This window comes from Pogona vitticeps, chromosome 2, assembly GCF_051106095.1.
Source record: "Pogona vitticeps strain Pit_001003342236 chromosome 2, PviZW2.1, whole genome shotgun sequence".
In the NCBI taxonomy this organism is placed as follows: domain Eukaryota; kingdom Metazoa; phylum Chordata; class Lepidosauria; order Squamata; family Agamidae; genus Pogona; species Pogona vitticeps.
In genome coordinates this window covers 16,796,520-16,809,228 of record NC_135784.1, presented here as the reverse complement: position 1 = coordinate 16,809,228, position 12,709 = coordinate 16,796,520, and the positions used below count along the sequence as shown (strand labels likewise).

Genomic DNA, 12,709 nt, shown 5'->3' with positions numbered 1-12,709 from the left:
AAGTGATCTGGGATGGTATTCATACAATGTGCCCACATTCCCACAGGGCTACGATTCTGCTTCCCCAGTGATTTAACCTGTGACTTAAGAGGAAAAACCCTTTCCCCTCTACTCTCACACTTTTGATGCCACCAGGCACCCCTCCACATGCTTCTCTTCGTGCGCAGCTAGGCGCTTCCGACGGCTGAAGCCTTTCCCACAGGCCGAGCATCGGTACGGTTTCTCTCCCGTGTGGGTCCTTTGATGGAGGACAAGGTCCGCGTTACGGCTGAAGCCCTTCCCACAAGTCGAACACCCGTAAGGTTTCTCTCCCGTGTGGGTCCTCTCGTGGACCGTTAGGTAGGACTTCCCAGTGAAGCCCCTCCCACAGGTGGAGCACCAGTACGGCTTCTCCCCCGTGTGGATCCGTTCATGCACAATGAGGTGCGAGCGGGACCGGAAGCTTTTCCCGCAGGCCGAGCAAGGGAACGGCTTCTCCCCCGTGTGGATCCTCTCGTGCACCATGAGGTGGGAGTTGCAGCTGAAGCGCTTCCCGCAGACCGGGCACCTGCAGGGGTTCTCCCCCGTGTGAGACCTCTCGTGGGCATGACAATGAGAACTCTTGGTGAAGGTTTTCCCACAGAACGAGCACCCGTAAGGCTTCTCCCTGGGGCGAGACCTCCTGTGGAGCTGGGCGAACTCTGAGCGGCCATCGGAAGTCTTGCCACAGAACCCGCCGTGATACGGCCTCCCTTCCATGTGGCTCCTCTCGTGGGCCGCAAAGTGTGATCTCTCCCGGAAGTTCTCCCCACAGTCGGCGCAGCGGTAGACCTTCTCTTCCGCGTGGACCCGCCGGTGATGCACCAGCCCCGTGCACGTACGGAAGCGCTTCCCGCACTGCGGGCACTCGAAGGGCTTCTCCCCGGTGTGAGTCCTGCTGTGCACGATCAGCCGTAAGCTCTGGCTGAAGGCCTCGCCGCAAGAGGAACACCGGTAGGGCTTCTCGGCCTTGTGGAGTCGCTGATGCCTCCTGAGGTGACCCTTCTGGCTGAGGCATTTCCCACAGTCTGGGCACCGAAAGGGTGTCTCCTGATTGTAGATCCTCTTGGTTGGAGGGCGTTGGGGCCGCTGCTCCCTATAGCTCTCCTCCAGTGAAGCCTGTGCCCCTTCTTCACACCCATGTTGACGGTCAGGAAAAGCCACGCTGGATTTGCTCCTTCTTCTGATTGTATGATTCCTTGGTTGTTCGGGCCCACTTTTGAGCGGGCCCTTTCGCTGCCTCTTTCGGCTGTGTTGATTCGGAGCGCCTCTGCTTTCCACACAAAGTAAGGAAACGGATCCCATCTCCCTCCTCCATGATGTTTGGCTGAGTCCGTCCGGATCATCCTGTTCCCGTCGGCCGATCCTCTCTTCAAACTCGCCGGCATGTGGATAAGCTGCCAGAACAGAACAAGGAGCCACCTGGGCATGAGCGAGGGGGACATACCAGTTTTACTCAACCACGGGTCCTCCCCGCGTGTTCGAGGCATGGGGATCGGGGGATTCTGGGAGTTGTAGTCCAAGCAACGTCTTTTTTTTTATTTAAAAAAGGCAACCCCAAAGCTGAAATCTAGCAGTGCAACATATGCTGTGGAAGGCTGGTGGCGTCACTTTTTCAGAAATAAAAAAACCCGAAAAAGCGTTTCACTTACCGATCTTCACATTGCAATGTTTTTAGAACAGCTGATCGGCAGTTCCAAAATGGCCGCCGGGTGCCCAAAATGGCCACCGCAAGCATTTTCGTGCGCTGCCCTCGCTTACCGAGGCGGCGAAAATGGCGGCGCTATGGAGGATCTTTGCTGAACTGTGAGTTTGGGCCCCATAGTAACGCATTAAACAAAGTTTAATGCGTTCCTATGGGGTTTTTAGTTCCATTTAGCGACGTTTCCGGATAGCGACGATTAATCCGGAACGGATTAACGTCGCTATGTGGGGCACCACTGTATTTGTTAATTCCTTTTTCATATTTGTATACCTTTTGCCTGGAACATCAGGGATGTTGGAGGCCAGAAACAGCCTGCCGGCCGCCAGTGGCAAACCCCTTGATTAACCATCTGGATTCCCCTCACCTGGGCACATTCCGGTTTCAGGATGAAAGACTTCCTTACCTAAGGTCGCGATGTTGATGTGATTCTCCCGCATGACTTCCTGGTGCAGGGCTTTCTGGTCTGGATCCAGGAGGGCCCACTCCTCCAACGTAAAGTGGACGGCCACATCCTCAATAGTCACCAGAGCCTGAAAGAGAAACCGACACCACATCCACGTGTGGATGGCTCAATCTCTGTGGCACACTGAATGTTGCACATTAAGACAGGGACCTCCGTTGTTCCTCTTAAATTTGCAAGGGGCAGGGATGCGAGTTCGAGTGGTGCTCTGGAGACAGCTCCGGAAAGACTGCAGGCCAAAGTTTATTGTAGGTTTCCCCAACTTGGTGTCACCTAAATAGTTTGGGTTCTCATTCTTGATCTCCTGCATAGCCAAGGATGATAGGATCATCCTTGGCTATGCAGGATAATGAGTTGTTTTAACGGACTGGATAGCTCAGTGAACGACATACTTGGCTGTGGAACCAACAGTGGCTTGACAGCCGCCATTTTGTTCTTGCCAGAGCTCCTTTGGGGAGTTAAAACTATGGCATATCATTGTTGGAGGGAGCTTATAAAATAGCAGTAGAGACTGACTGTTGGGAGGAGCTCCAGATGGCAGAGGAAACAGTTTGACACAACACGGGGAGCGAGTAGAAAATGGAGCAGCAGTAGTTGCTCAGCCTGAAAGACATGGCTGGCTCATGATATTTGACTACCTCAGAGAAAAAGGGCACCTTTTCGCCAGAACCCAGCTGAATCTTAGGGTCCAACTGTGCATTACAGAGAGGATGTGGCTAGAAGAGGGAGTTCCTCCTTTGCTGAAAAGGGTCTGACTGTCACAGCAGGAGTTTTGCACGATCCCTGCAATTCACAAGGGGTCACTGGGCTTTCTAAGAGCTCAGACACAACACGCCGCTGCCATCCGATCTCTCTGAAACACTAACACAATTTTGGTTTCTAGCAACATGCTGCCTGTAATGTGACAGGATAGCCTCTCCCAGCACGGCTGAGTGCATCCACCAAGCCACAGGTGGTAGCTGGGGTAGGCTAGCCAAGGGTTTACTACTGCTGTAGAGCTGGCCTCCTGAGGCAGTTCTCCCCTTCTGCCTAACGCGAGGACCGGCCCTGCCAGTCACAACCTTCCCGCCTGCTGTTGAACAACCTGCGCCAACCCCAGGTGTAAGATTTTGGTTCATCTTCCTTGATTCAACTCTGCATCTCCCTGAGAAGGATGGCCAGGAAAGGGTCCAAGATCAGCAAATCCAGAATCTTCTCCCTTGTTTACCTTCCCCGGTTGGTTTTTCATGTTGAGATCTGGACCGCCATCATCTTCTCCGTGGCAAGGACCACGGCCTGGTCCTTTCAGAACCTTCCCAGACAACGTCCGCTCCTCCATGTTTGCTCCGGAGTAAACCCCGTGGCTCCAAAAGGCTCAAGCGGGGACACAGAAGGATGATGCTTGGTTCGTACGCATCTGGTCTATGTGGAAAGCTTTCAGGCTTCCCTTCCTGGAAACCGTATGAGTTCCCGACATTCTTGGGATATGAAGAAAAAGCGATCTTTGGATCTCCAAACGGACGCTCGGGGGACATAACAAGGTCGACGGCATCTCTGCCCAGGGACTCATCAAGGATGTTGGTTCACATCTGTTTTCTCCAAATGTGTTTCCAGGAAAGCTTCCTGTCCATGGAGAGAAACAGAAAAAAGAAATGCAGGTCAAAAGTACTGGGAAAACTGTGAACAGAACATATATTCCTTTTTTTTTTCAGGCAAGCTTTTAGGATAGTTCGGTGGTTTAGATCTCTGGCTGCGGACCGAGAGGTCGGGAGTTCGATTCCTGCCACGGGGCCTTCAGGGAGAAGAGCCAGCCTATGTGACTGTGGGCCAGCTGCACAGTCCAAGGGAACCCCCCCCCCCAGAAGAAGAGAAGGATAAAACCACTTCTGAGTACTTTCTAGCTGGAAAACCCTGAAAATGGCTGACTTGATGGCACATTAATAATAATAATAATAATAATAATAATAATAATAATAATAATAATAATAATAATAATAATAATAATAATAATAATAATAATAATAATAATAATAATAATAATAATAGATCTGATCTGGCTTCTCATCTTTCTAACCAAGGACTAGACACACAGAGTTGGAACCTCCTAAAGGAAAGCTGGAGAGGGGTATGAGTGTCCGTCTTATCCACCCACTCGGATAGCAGGCCATGTTGGCTGGGGATGCTGGGTGTTGTAGTCCAGAAAAAAGTAATATTTCCAAGGCCTGTTTTTTTTTTCTCCACAGTACTCAAGCCGTGAGTGGGGCTTTTGACATTCCAAAGCAACCGTTTCCAAACTTGGCGAGACAAGTGAAGAAATTCCAGGAGGACTATAAAACTGAGATTTTAATAATGGGGTGTATGTGTGTGTGTGTAGGGCTTTTATTTTGAAAAATATATCTTCCAAGCCTTTTAATCGTTGGCCCCTAATTAAGTTTAAGTATCCCTTCTGCGTCCAGCCTGCCATTAATTTTCCTTTTTATTCTTTTGTGGTTCCTATGCCTGGACCCCCCCTCCCCCTTTTTCCACTGTTACTTTATTGTTTCTATTATTATCATTATTGTTTATGACTGTGTGCCATGGAACCCTATGGGGGAGGGTGGGGATGGATCTCGTAAATCATCATCCTGATCATCATCATGGGCCGTCAAATCGATTCTGACTTAGGGCGTCTCTTTTTGGGGTTTCCCAGAGAAAATTCTGAAGTGATTTCCCCTTCCTTTTTTCTGGGGCGAGCCTTGGGACTGCGCAGCTGGCTTGTGGCTACCCAGGCTGGCTTTTCTTCCCAGGAGGGCCCCGTGGGGAATCGAACTCGCAACCCAGACACCTAAACCGTGGTGGAGCTATCCAGTCAGCTCAGAAATACAGGCGATCAAAGGCACCCCTTGCCAGCCGCCAGCCCGTACCACCAGATGAGGGGCAGGTCTTTTGTAAAGTTAACCGCTCTTAATTGCCTGTCCTAATTCTTTGCCTGCCCACAAGAATAATTTGCAACCGCCCAGGGTTCCTAGCCATTGTGGCTAAGCTCAGAGAAAACATTGAATATTTGGGGTGGGTGGGTGGGGGACACACACACACACACACACACACACACACACACACACACACACACACACACACACACACACACACACACAGAGAGAGAGAGAGAGAGAGAGAGAGAGAGAGAGAGAGAGAGAGAGAGAGAAACCCTCTTTAACTTCTTGAAAATAGCCCAAAGTATAGGCTCAAATCCTTGCACCCAGGGCCATGCCCCCTCCCCTGCCTCAGGGCAGAGTTGGGGGACCGGGATCGGAAACCGTGCACACGTGATCTGCCTTGTGCTGGTAGAGGTTTTGCCTGCGCGCACGTCTGTACGCGCGCCTGTGCGCGTGTACGCACAAAACACGGAACTCGCCCCTTCCCGACGTTCTTCTACCTTTTCAGAATAAAAGGCGATCTAATAAAACAGGAGTCCCTCCCCCTCCCGCCGCTGTGCATGCCAGGGAGGGGCTGAAGCTGGTGCTTGGAGCTGGCACGGGTGGGGGCTCTACCCACTGAGCCAGGGGGCCCTTCCTGCCCCCCCAAATGCTCGTTTTCCTCCCCTTTTCCGACTCACCATTCATGCTGCAGCTTTTCTTGCTCTCTCTCCTCCTCCTCCTCCCTGTTGTTTAATGGCGTCGCAGTGCCAAATATATACAGTACTGTATGTATAAATGCTATGCCTGCCACCTACTGGAGATCAGTTCACGGAGCGAGGAGGGGGAGGCATTAGAGCATATATTTATATTTATCTATATAAAATGTATACATAAATATAAAAATGTATTTATATATAAATAAAAGAAAAAACAAAACATCAAAAAGACTATACAGTATATAGTATTTTGACTGTCTGTCTGTCTGTCTGTCTGTCTGTCTGTCTAGTCTTTTTGATGTTTTGTTTTCTTTTTCTTTTATTTATATATTATGCACAATGTAAGGTATATAGCTGTAGAACAGGTAGCTCTCTCTCTCTATATATATATATTTATATACAGTATACTGTATGTGTCTTGTGTGTGCGTTTATTATTTCCTTCCAAAAATGCCACAATAAAAGCATCTGGGGTGATCTACCCACCTCTCCCTTTTTTCTGGGGGTGGGTGGGAGAAACCTTGTTTTTAATAGGGACTTGGGACTCAGACTTGCCAACGTCCCTAGTATTCGCTGATAATTGGATGCTGAAAAACACAAGACTATAGAGCAAATGCTATTTTAATACAGAATTCTTCACACAACATGGTCTCTGGTTCCCTCTGGGAAATCTATCTTAGAAATCTATCTTTCTAGGATTTTTCTTTTATCGTGTTTTTAAATATTTTCAGACCGTGGATAGGTGAATCAGCAGATACTGGGTGCAGGGAATCCTACCGTAATTATACATTTATACACGACCTCATCTTTGGGCAGTACTTGTTGACCTGGCAAATGACCTTTAAAGCCCCCATTGATATTCAGCTCTCAGATGCATTTACACTGTCAACAGTGTGTAAATTAATCCCAGGTTACAGAATATAGTCTCCATCAGTATCGCTAATCATTACGTCTTTTAAAACTAAAGTTAAAAGACCCAGACCTCGGCTTGCTCAGAAATCAGGATGTTTGCGGGCTTTAACCCCCCCAAAAATAAATTTACTGTACGCAGAGACGCTTTTGAACTTGTTGCTCGGCCTTCTACGGGTTAAAATGGTGGAGCGCTACGAGATTCCTAGAGAGGTCTTAAAAGAGAGGACTAGGACGGAGCGAGTGCTCTACACTAAACGCTCCCCCCCGCCTGCACGGGGCTCGGTTCGAAGGTTCCGGCCACCATCACCGACCCCAGAGTCTATAAAAGAGCCCGTGTTGTTATTATCGCGGGTGGCGGCTCCCAACGTGGTGCAGCCGGAAAAAAAGGAGCGGGAGTCGAGCCGCTGCTGCTGAACTGCCCCCTCTTTTTCGGCTGGGTGGAGGGGGGGGAAAGGATCTGTCCCTGGCCTTCCTCCCCCAGGAAGAGCTGGTGAGTGCCCCCCCCATTGGGTGCAAGGGGTTGGAAGGGGCGCCCCAGCTACACCAGATAGAGTGGGTGCAAGATGCAAAGCAGAGGAGTGGGGTGGTGGTGGATTTTTTGGGGGTTGGGGGGCCAGGACACCCTCCTCCCCACAAGCCCGGGTGCAGGCTTGCTTTTTTTTGGGGGGGGAAACCTCCCTGCCCCACCCCCAAGGTGCAGGAGGGGATGGTGCAGGTATTCCAGGTTTTGGGGGGGGGAGAGAAAGAGACCCCCAGGCTCAGAGGCTGGAAACTTGGGAGGAGAAACTGGACAGCCCCTCTGGGGTGGGTGGGCGGATGAGGGGCCAGTCGTTCCCTCCTTTCCTTTTGAGCGACCCTAGGGAGCAGCTAGAGGTGAGATCGAGATCCAATACGAATGTTTACGACTCAAGTCTCCTGCCTGTTACCCTAAAAATCTGACTACAGTGGTGCCTCGCTAGACAGTTACCCTGCATGACAGTTTTTTCGCTAGACATTGACTTTTTGCCATCGGTATAGTGATTCGCAAAACAGTGATTCCTATGGGGGGATTTCGCTGGACAATGTTTAGTCCCTGCTTCACAAACCGATTTCCGCTAGACGACGATTTTGACAGCTCCCTCCGCGCTCGGAAAACAGGTGTTTTGGGGACCTAAGCTTCGCAAGACAGCAATATAAACAGCGGATCGGCGGTTCACAAAGCGGCTTTCCTATGGCTGATCTTCGCTAGCTGATCTTCGCTAAACAACGACGATTCTTCCCCATTGGAACGCATTAAACAAGTTTCAATGCATTCTAATGGGGAAATGCTTTTCGCTAGATGATGATTTTGCTAAACAGCGATTTCAGTGGAACGGATTATCATCATCCAGCGAGGCACCACTGTATACAGGCATTGAGATTTGAGCCTCAACCCAAGAAGTTCAGGTGGGCCTAGATTCAGGGACCAAACTCTTGATTGCGGCTGGTTCTGGATGGTAATGATACGCCATCAAGTCAATTCTGCCTTATGGCGACCCTTTTCGGGGGTTTTCCAGGTAGAGAATACGTGCTCAGAAGTGGTTTCCCGTTCCCTTCTTCTGAAACTGTGCAGCTTGCCCAGGGCTACACAGGCTGGCTCAACCTGCAGGACATACCGAGGGGGAATTGAACTCCCAACCTTGGGCTCGCCAGCCAGAAATCTACACTGCTGAGCCAGCTCCTTAACTTCAAGGGTTCAACCCTACTGTCGTGTAAAATATTTGAGAGTGGTTTAGTAATCGGCAAGTAAGAGCCATTAACTTTATAAAAGACCCGCTCCTTATTTGTTGCTGATAGTGACGGATGCAGCTGCCTGAATTTTTGGACTTTCTTTATCAGGGTGGGTGGGTAAGCTCAGTGATACCTGGCTGTGGAGCCGGAGGTTGAGAGTTTGATTCTCCGCTGTGTCTTGATGGGCTGGACTTGATGATCCAATAGGTCCCTTCCAGCTCTGCAGTTCTAAGAATATAACTGTTACAGGGACTGTCCAGACACCTCCAAATTTCCAGGAGCAGCACTCCTCACAGAGTGGGGTTAACAACTCATTTATATTACTCCTCCTTGACTTGGCAGGAGCTGGGGTCCTTGCTCATCTCCGCCGTCTAGAATCAGGAAATCCTATCCCTCAGCCATGGGAGAAGCAGCCTTGAAGCACAAGTCGAAGGTGGAAGACCCAGCGGGGCTTAGAAAGGCCTCCCATGTCCTTTGGCCTGAGGACAGTGGAGAATTCTGGGAGACCACTGGGAGGAAGGTCCTGAATGAGGAGGACTCCCTCAGCTCAGATGCAGAACGGCAACACTTCTGGCAGTTCCGCTACCACGAGGCCAAGGGGCCCCGGGAGGTTTGCTGCCACCTCCGTGATCTTTGCCGCCGGTGGCTGAAGCCAGAAAGGCACACCAAGGCTCAGATCCTGGACTTGGTAATCCTGGAGCAGTTCCTGGCCATCCTTCCCCCGGAGATGTCCAGCTGGGTGAGGGAATGTGGAGCAGAGACCAGTTCCCAGGCGGTGGCCCTGGCCGAAGGCTTCCTCCTGAGCCAGGCCGAGGAGAAGAGGCAGGAAGAGAAGAAGGTGAGAGAGAGCATTTTCTTCTCTTAGTTTGAAAAGTCCCAGTGTTTCTCCATATCGCAGGGATCTTCCCCCTGGCCTTGATCTTAGAATCATGGAATTAGAAGGGGCCTTTAAGGCCATCCAGTCTAACCCCCTGCTCAAGGCAAGAATGCAGATCAAAGCAGATCTGACAGATAGTGGATAAATAATCTTATCTTGCATGCCTCCGGCATTCGACCGCTCACCATCTACCAAGGTCATTGGTTTCATTGCCCTACTGCTCTAAGAGTTAAGAATTTTCTTTCTTTCTTGGGGGGCGGACAGTCTGTCTTGGACTGCTCTTCCTTATTCTTGTTCCTCTTTCTGATACAGAAGCTGTTTGTGGAAAGTGCCAGTGATATCCATGAGGCAGAGGCGGGTCCCACCCCTGGCAGATGGAGACAGCCGCTCAGATGGATTGTGCAGCAAGTTGACAGCAGTTGGGAGTGCTTGGAGGGTGAGGATTTAAGTGGGTGTTTTACGTCTGGGTCGTCTATTACATCAAATACATCTAAAGGAGCCTCATGGCGCAGTGGTTAAACTGCAGTGCTGCAGTCGAGACTCTGTTCAAGACCTGAATTCGATCCCAGGATCAGGTAGCTGGCTCAAGGTTGACTTAGATTTCCATCCTTCTGAGGTTGCTAAATTGAGGATCCATCTTGCTCGGAGAGCGGTGCATAATTAAAATTGCAAGCCGCTCAGAGAGTGCTTTAAGCACCATGGGGCAGTATAAAAGCAGCACACGTTGCTGATTTGCTTTATTTGAAAACACATAACGGCTGTTTTTACAGTCCTCTGAACTTCGGTGTGTGGTGTTAGAGAAGGAGGGGAGGTTAAACACCTGATGCTTATTTTCATAAACAACTGAAAATGTGGAAAGAGCCCTGATAGAGAAGGAGGGACATAAATCCTGGTATAGCCTAAGATCTTGTTTGCTCGTTCGCTGATCCATTGAAATAATAAAATTCTAGAGAAGGGAGGAAGGGGAAAAAAAATCAGCTCTTTCGAAATGGGGCGTTGGAAGAGAGCTTCATGGATACGTTGGGCTCCCAGAAAGACTAATAAATAGGCTCTAAATCAAGTCAGCCCTGGACTATCACAAGAAACTAAAATCATTAATGGAAAGACAAGACTTGTGGAAGAGGCAAGAATGCTGACAAAGTTTTATGACAGTATAAAAGAAGGCTGAACCTGGGAGTTGTTAACTCAATAAAGGAAACAATAGCCCCCCCCCCTTTTAAACAAAACCTAAGCAGGACTCTTATCATATCTACTATTGTGGGCAATCCCGTAGAAGAAATGGAGTAGCTCTCATAATCATCAAAAGAGTGGGAAAATTTATTTATTTATTTCTTTGGTTTATATCCCGTCCATCTGGTATATTCTACCACTCTGGGCGGCTACCAACAAACATATACAGTGGTGCCTCACACAACGAGCGCCCCGTAGAGCGATGAATTCGCTCTACGAGGACGTTTTTTCGATCGCTAATGCGATCGCAGAGCGATGGCCTCTATGGCTGAAAATCGCACAGCGAAGGGCGGTAAGCGTTTCGCTTACCGACCTTTGCTTTGCGACCCGCTGATCAGCTGTTCAGTGGGTCCAAAATGGCCGCCGGAAGCCTCAAAATGGCTGCCGGAAGCCCCAAAATGGCCGCGCGCAGCGTTTTCGCGCCCTCGTTAAGCGAGGGGAGGGCGCAAAAATGGCTGCTGGCCATTGGAAAAGCATCGCTGTACGGTGAGTAAAGCTGCTATTGGAACGCATTAAACTAAGTTTAATGCATTCCAGTGGCTTTTTCCTTCCCGTACAGCGATGCTTTCACACAGCGAGGGTTAATCTGGAATGGATTAATCTCGCTGTGCGAGGCACCACTGTATACATAAAATAACGCAGATCCATTGGCACAATCAATAACAAGAACAGTGCAAAAAATATAATAATAAATGATAGATAACAAAAAGAAAGGAAGTTAAGTGCTGACAGGAGGGAAGGCCTGGGTGTATAGCTATATTTTTGGTTGGATTTTAAATGTACCCAGTGTAGGGGCCGCACAAATCTCAGGAGGGAGATTATTCCAAAGGCGAGGAGCTACCGCCGAGAAGGCCCGGTTTCATGTCTTTTCCCTCCGGGCCTCCCTCGGCGTCAGACTCCTCAGCCTCACCTCCTGGCTCGTGTGGGTGATCCGGGTAGATCTTGGTGTACTGGGATACATTCTCAAAAATGATAGAATGATTTCAATACGAACCTAAGCAGACCTTTCAACATCACAGTAATCCAAGTTTATGCACCAACCACCAATGCTGAAGAGGTTGAAATTGACCAATTCTATGAAGACTTACAACACCTTCCAGAACTGACACGAAAGAAAGATGTTCTTGTCACTATAGGGGACTGGAATGCTAAAGTAGGGAGTCAGGAGATAAAAGGAACAACAGGTAAGTTTGGCCTTGGAGTTCAAAATGAAGCAGGGTAAAGGCTAATAGAGTTTTGTCAAGAGAGCAAGCTGGTCATCACAAACACTCTTTTCCAACAACACAAGAGGCGACTACACGTGGACATCACCAGATGGGCAGTACCGAAATCAGATTGATTATATTCTTTGCAGCCAAAGATGGAGAAGCTCTTTACAGTCAGCAAAAACAAGACCTGGAGCAGATGATGGCTCTGATCATCAGCTTCTTATAACCAAACTCAAGCTTAAATTGAAGAAAGTAGGAAAAACCACTGGGCTAGTCATGTATAATCTAAACCAAATCCTTTATGAATACATAGTGGAAGTGAAGAACAGATTTAAGGAACTAGATTTGGTGGGCAAAGTGCCTGAAGAACTATGGATGGAAGCTTGTAACATTGTACAGGAGGCAGCAACAAAAACCATTCCAAAGGAAAAAAAATGCAGGAAATGCAAGAAAGCAAAGTGGCTATCCACTTACAAATAGCCTTACAAATAGCAGAGAAAGGAAATAAAATGCAAGGGAGATAGAGAAAGTTACAGAAAATGGAATGCAGAGTTTCAAATAATAGCAAGGAGAGACAAGAGGGCCTTGTCCATTTTGAAGGAAATCAACCCTGAGTGCTCATGGGAAGGACAGATCCTGAAGCTGAGGCTCCAGTACTTTGGCCACTTTATGAGAAGAGAAGACTCCCTGGAAAAGACCCTGATGTTGGGAAAGTGTGAAGGCAAGAGGAGAAGGGGATGGCAGAGGACGAGATGGTTGGACAGTGTCATTGAAGTTACCAACGTGAATTTGACCCAACTCCGGGAGGCAGTGGATGACAGGAGGGCCTAGCATGCTCTGGTCCATGGGGTCACAAAGAGTCGGACACGACTTAACAACTAAACAACAAAAGTAGGACTCTTAATGACAAAACCTTCTAGAACAGTGGTTCTCAACCTTGAGTCACCCAAGTGTTCTTG

General features: G+C 49.0%; 1 protein-coding gene and 1 non-coding gene across 4 annotated transcripts in view; one reads left to right on the top strand and one right to left on the bottom strand.

Annotated features, from left to right (window-relative positions):
• The window catches only part of LOC110069981 (uncharacterized), a 6,297-nt gene extending 446 nt beyond the window's left edge, over positions 1 to 5,851 (bottom strand). Inside the window, exons 1-4 of one of the 3 annotated variants that reach the window (XM_078388170.1) lie at positions 5,758 to 5,851; positions 3,391 to 3,785; positions 2,088 to 2,253; positions 1 to 1,415 (exon numbers count right to left, since the gene is read on the bottom strand). The exon at positions 1 to 1,415 is cut by the window's left edge and continues 446 nt beyond it. In XM_078388170.1, coding sequence (XP_078244296.1) covers positions 115 to 1,415; positions 2,088 to 2,253; positions 3,391 to 3,501 — 1,578 coding nt within the window. In that variant the 5' untranslated portion in view covers positions 3,502 to 3,785; positions 5,758 to 5,851 and the 3' untranslated portion in view covers positions 1 to 114. Of the gene's footprint in view, positions 1,416 to 2,087; positions 2,254 to 3,390; positions 4,132 to 5,757 lie in introns of those variants that run through there. The other 2 variants (XM_078388169.1, XM_078388171.1) reach the window with 2 other exon arrangements.
• Positions 5,852 to 6,953: 1,102 nt separating this feature from the next.
• The window catches only part of LOC110069985 (uncharacterized), a 48,753-nt gene continuing 42,997 nt past the window's right edge, over positions 6,954 to 12,709 (top strand). The window contains exons 1-3 of the transcript XR_013542621.1: positions 6,954 to 7,176; positions 8,778 to 9,273; positions 9,625 to 9,748. This is a non-coding gene — a transcript (uncharacterized LOC110069985). The remainder of the gene's footprint in view (positions 7,177 to 8,777; positions 9,274 to 9,624; positions 9,749 to 12,709) is intronic.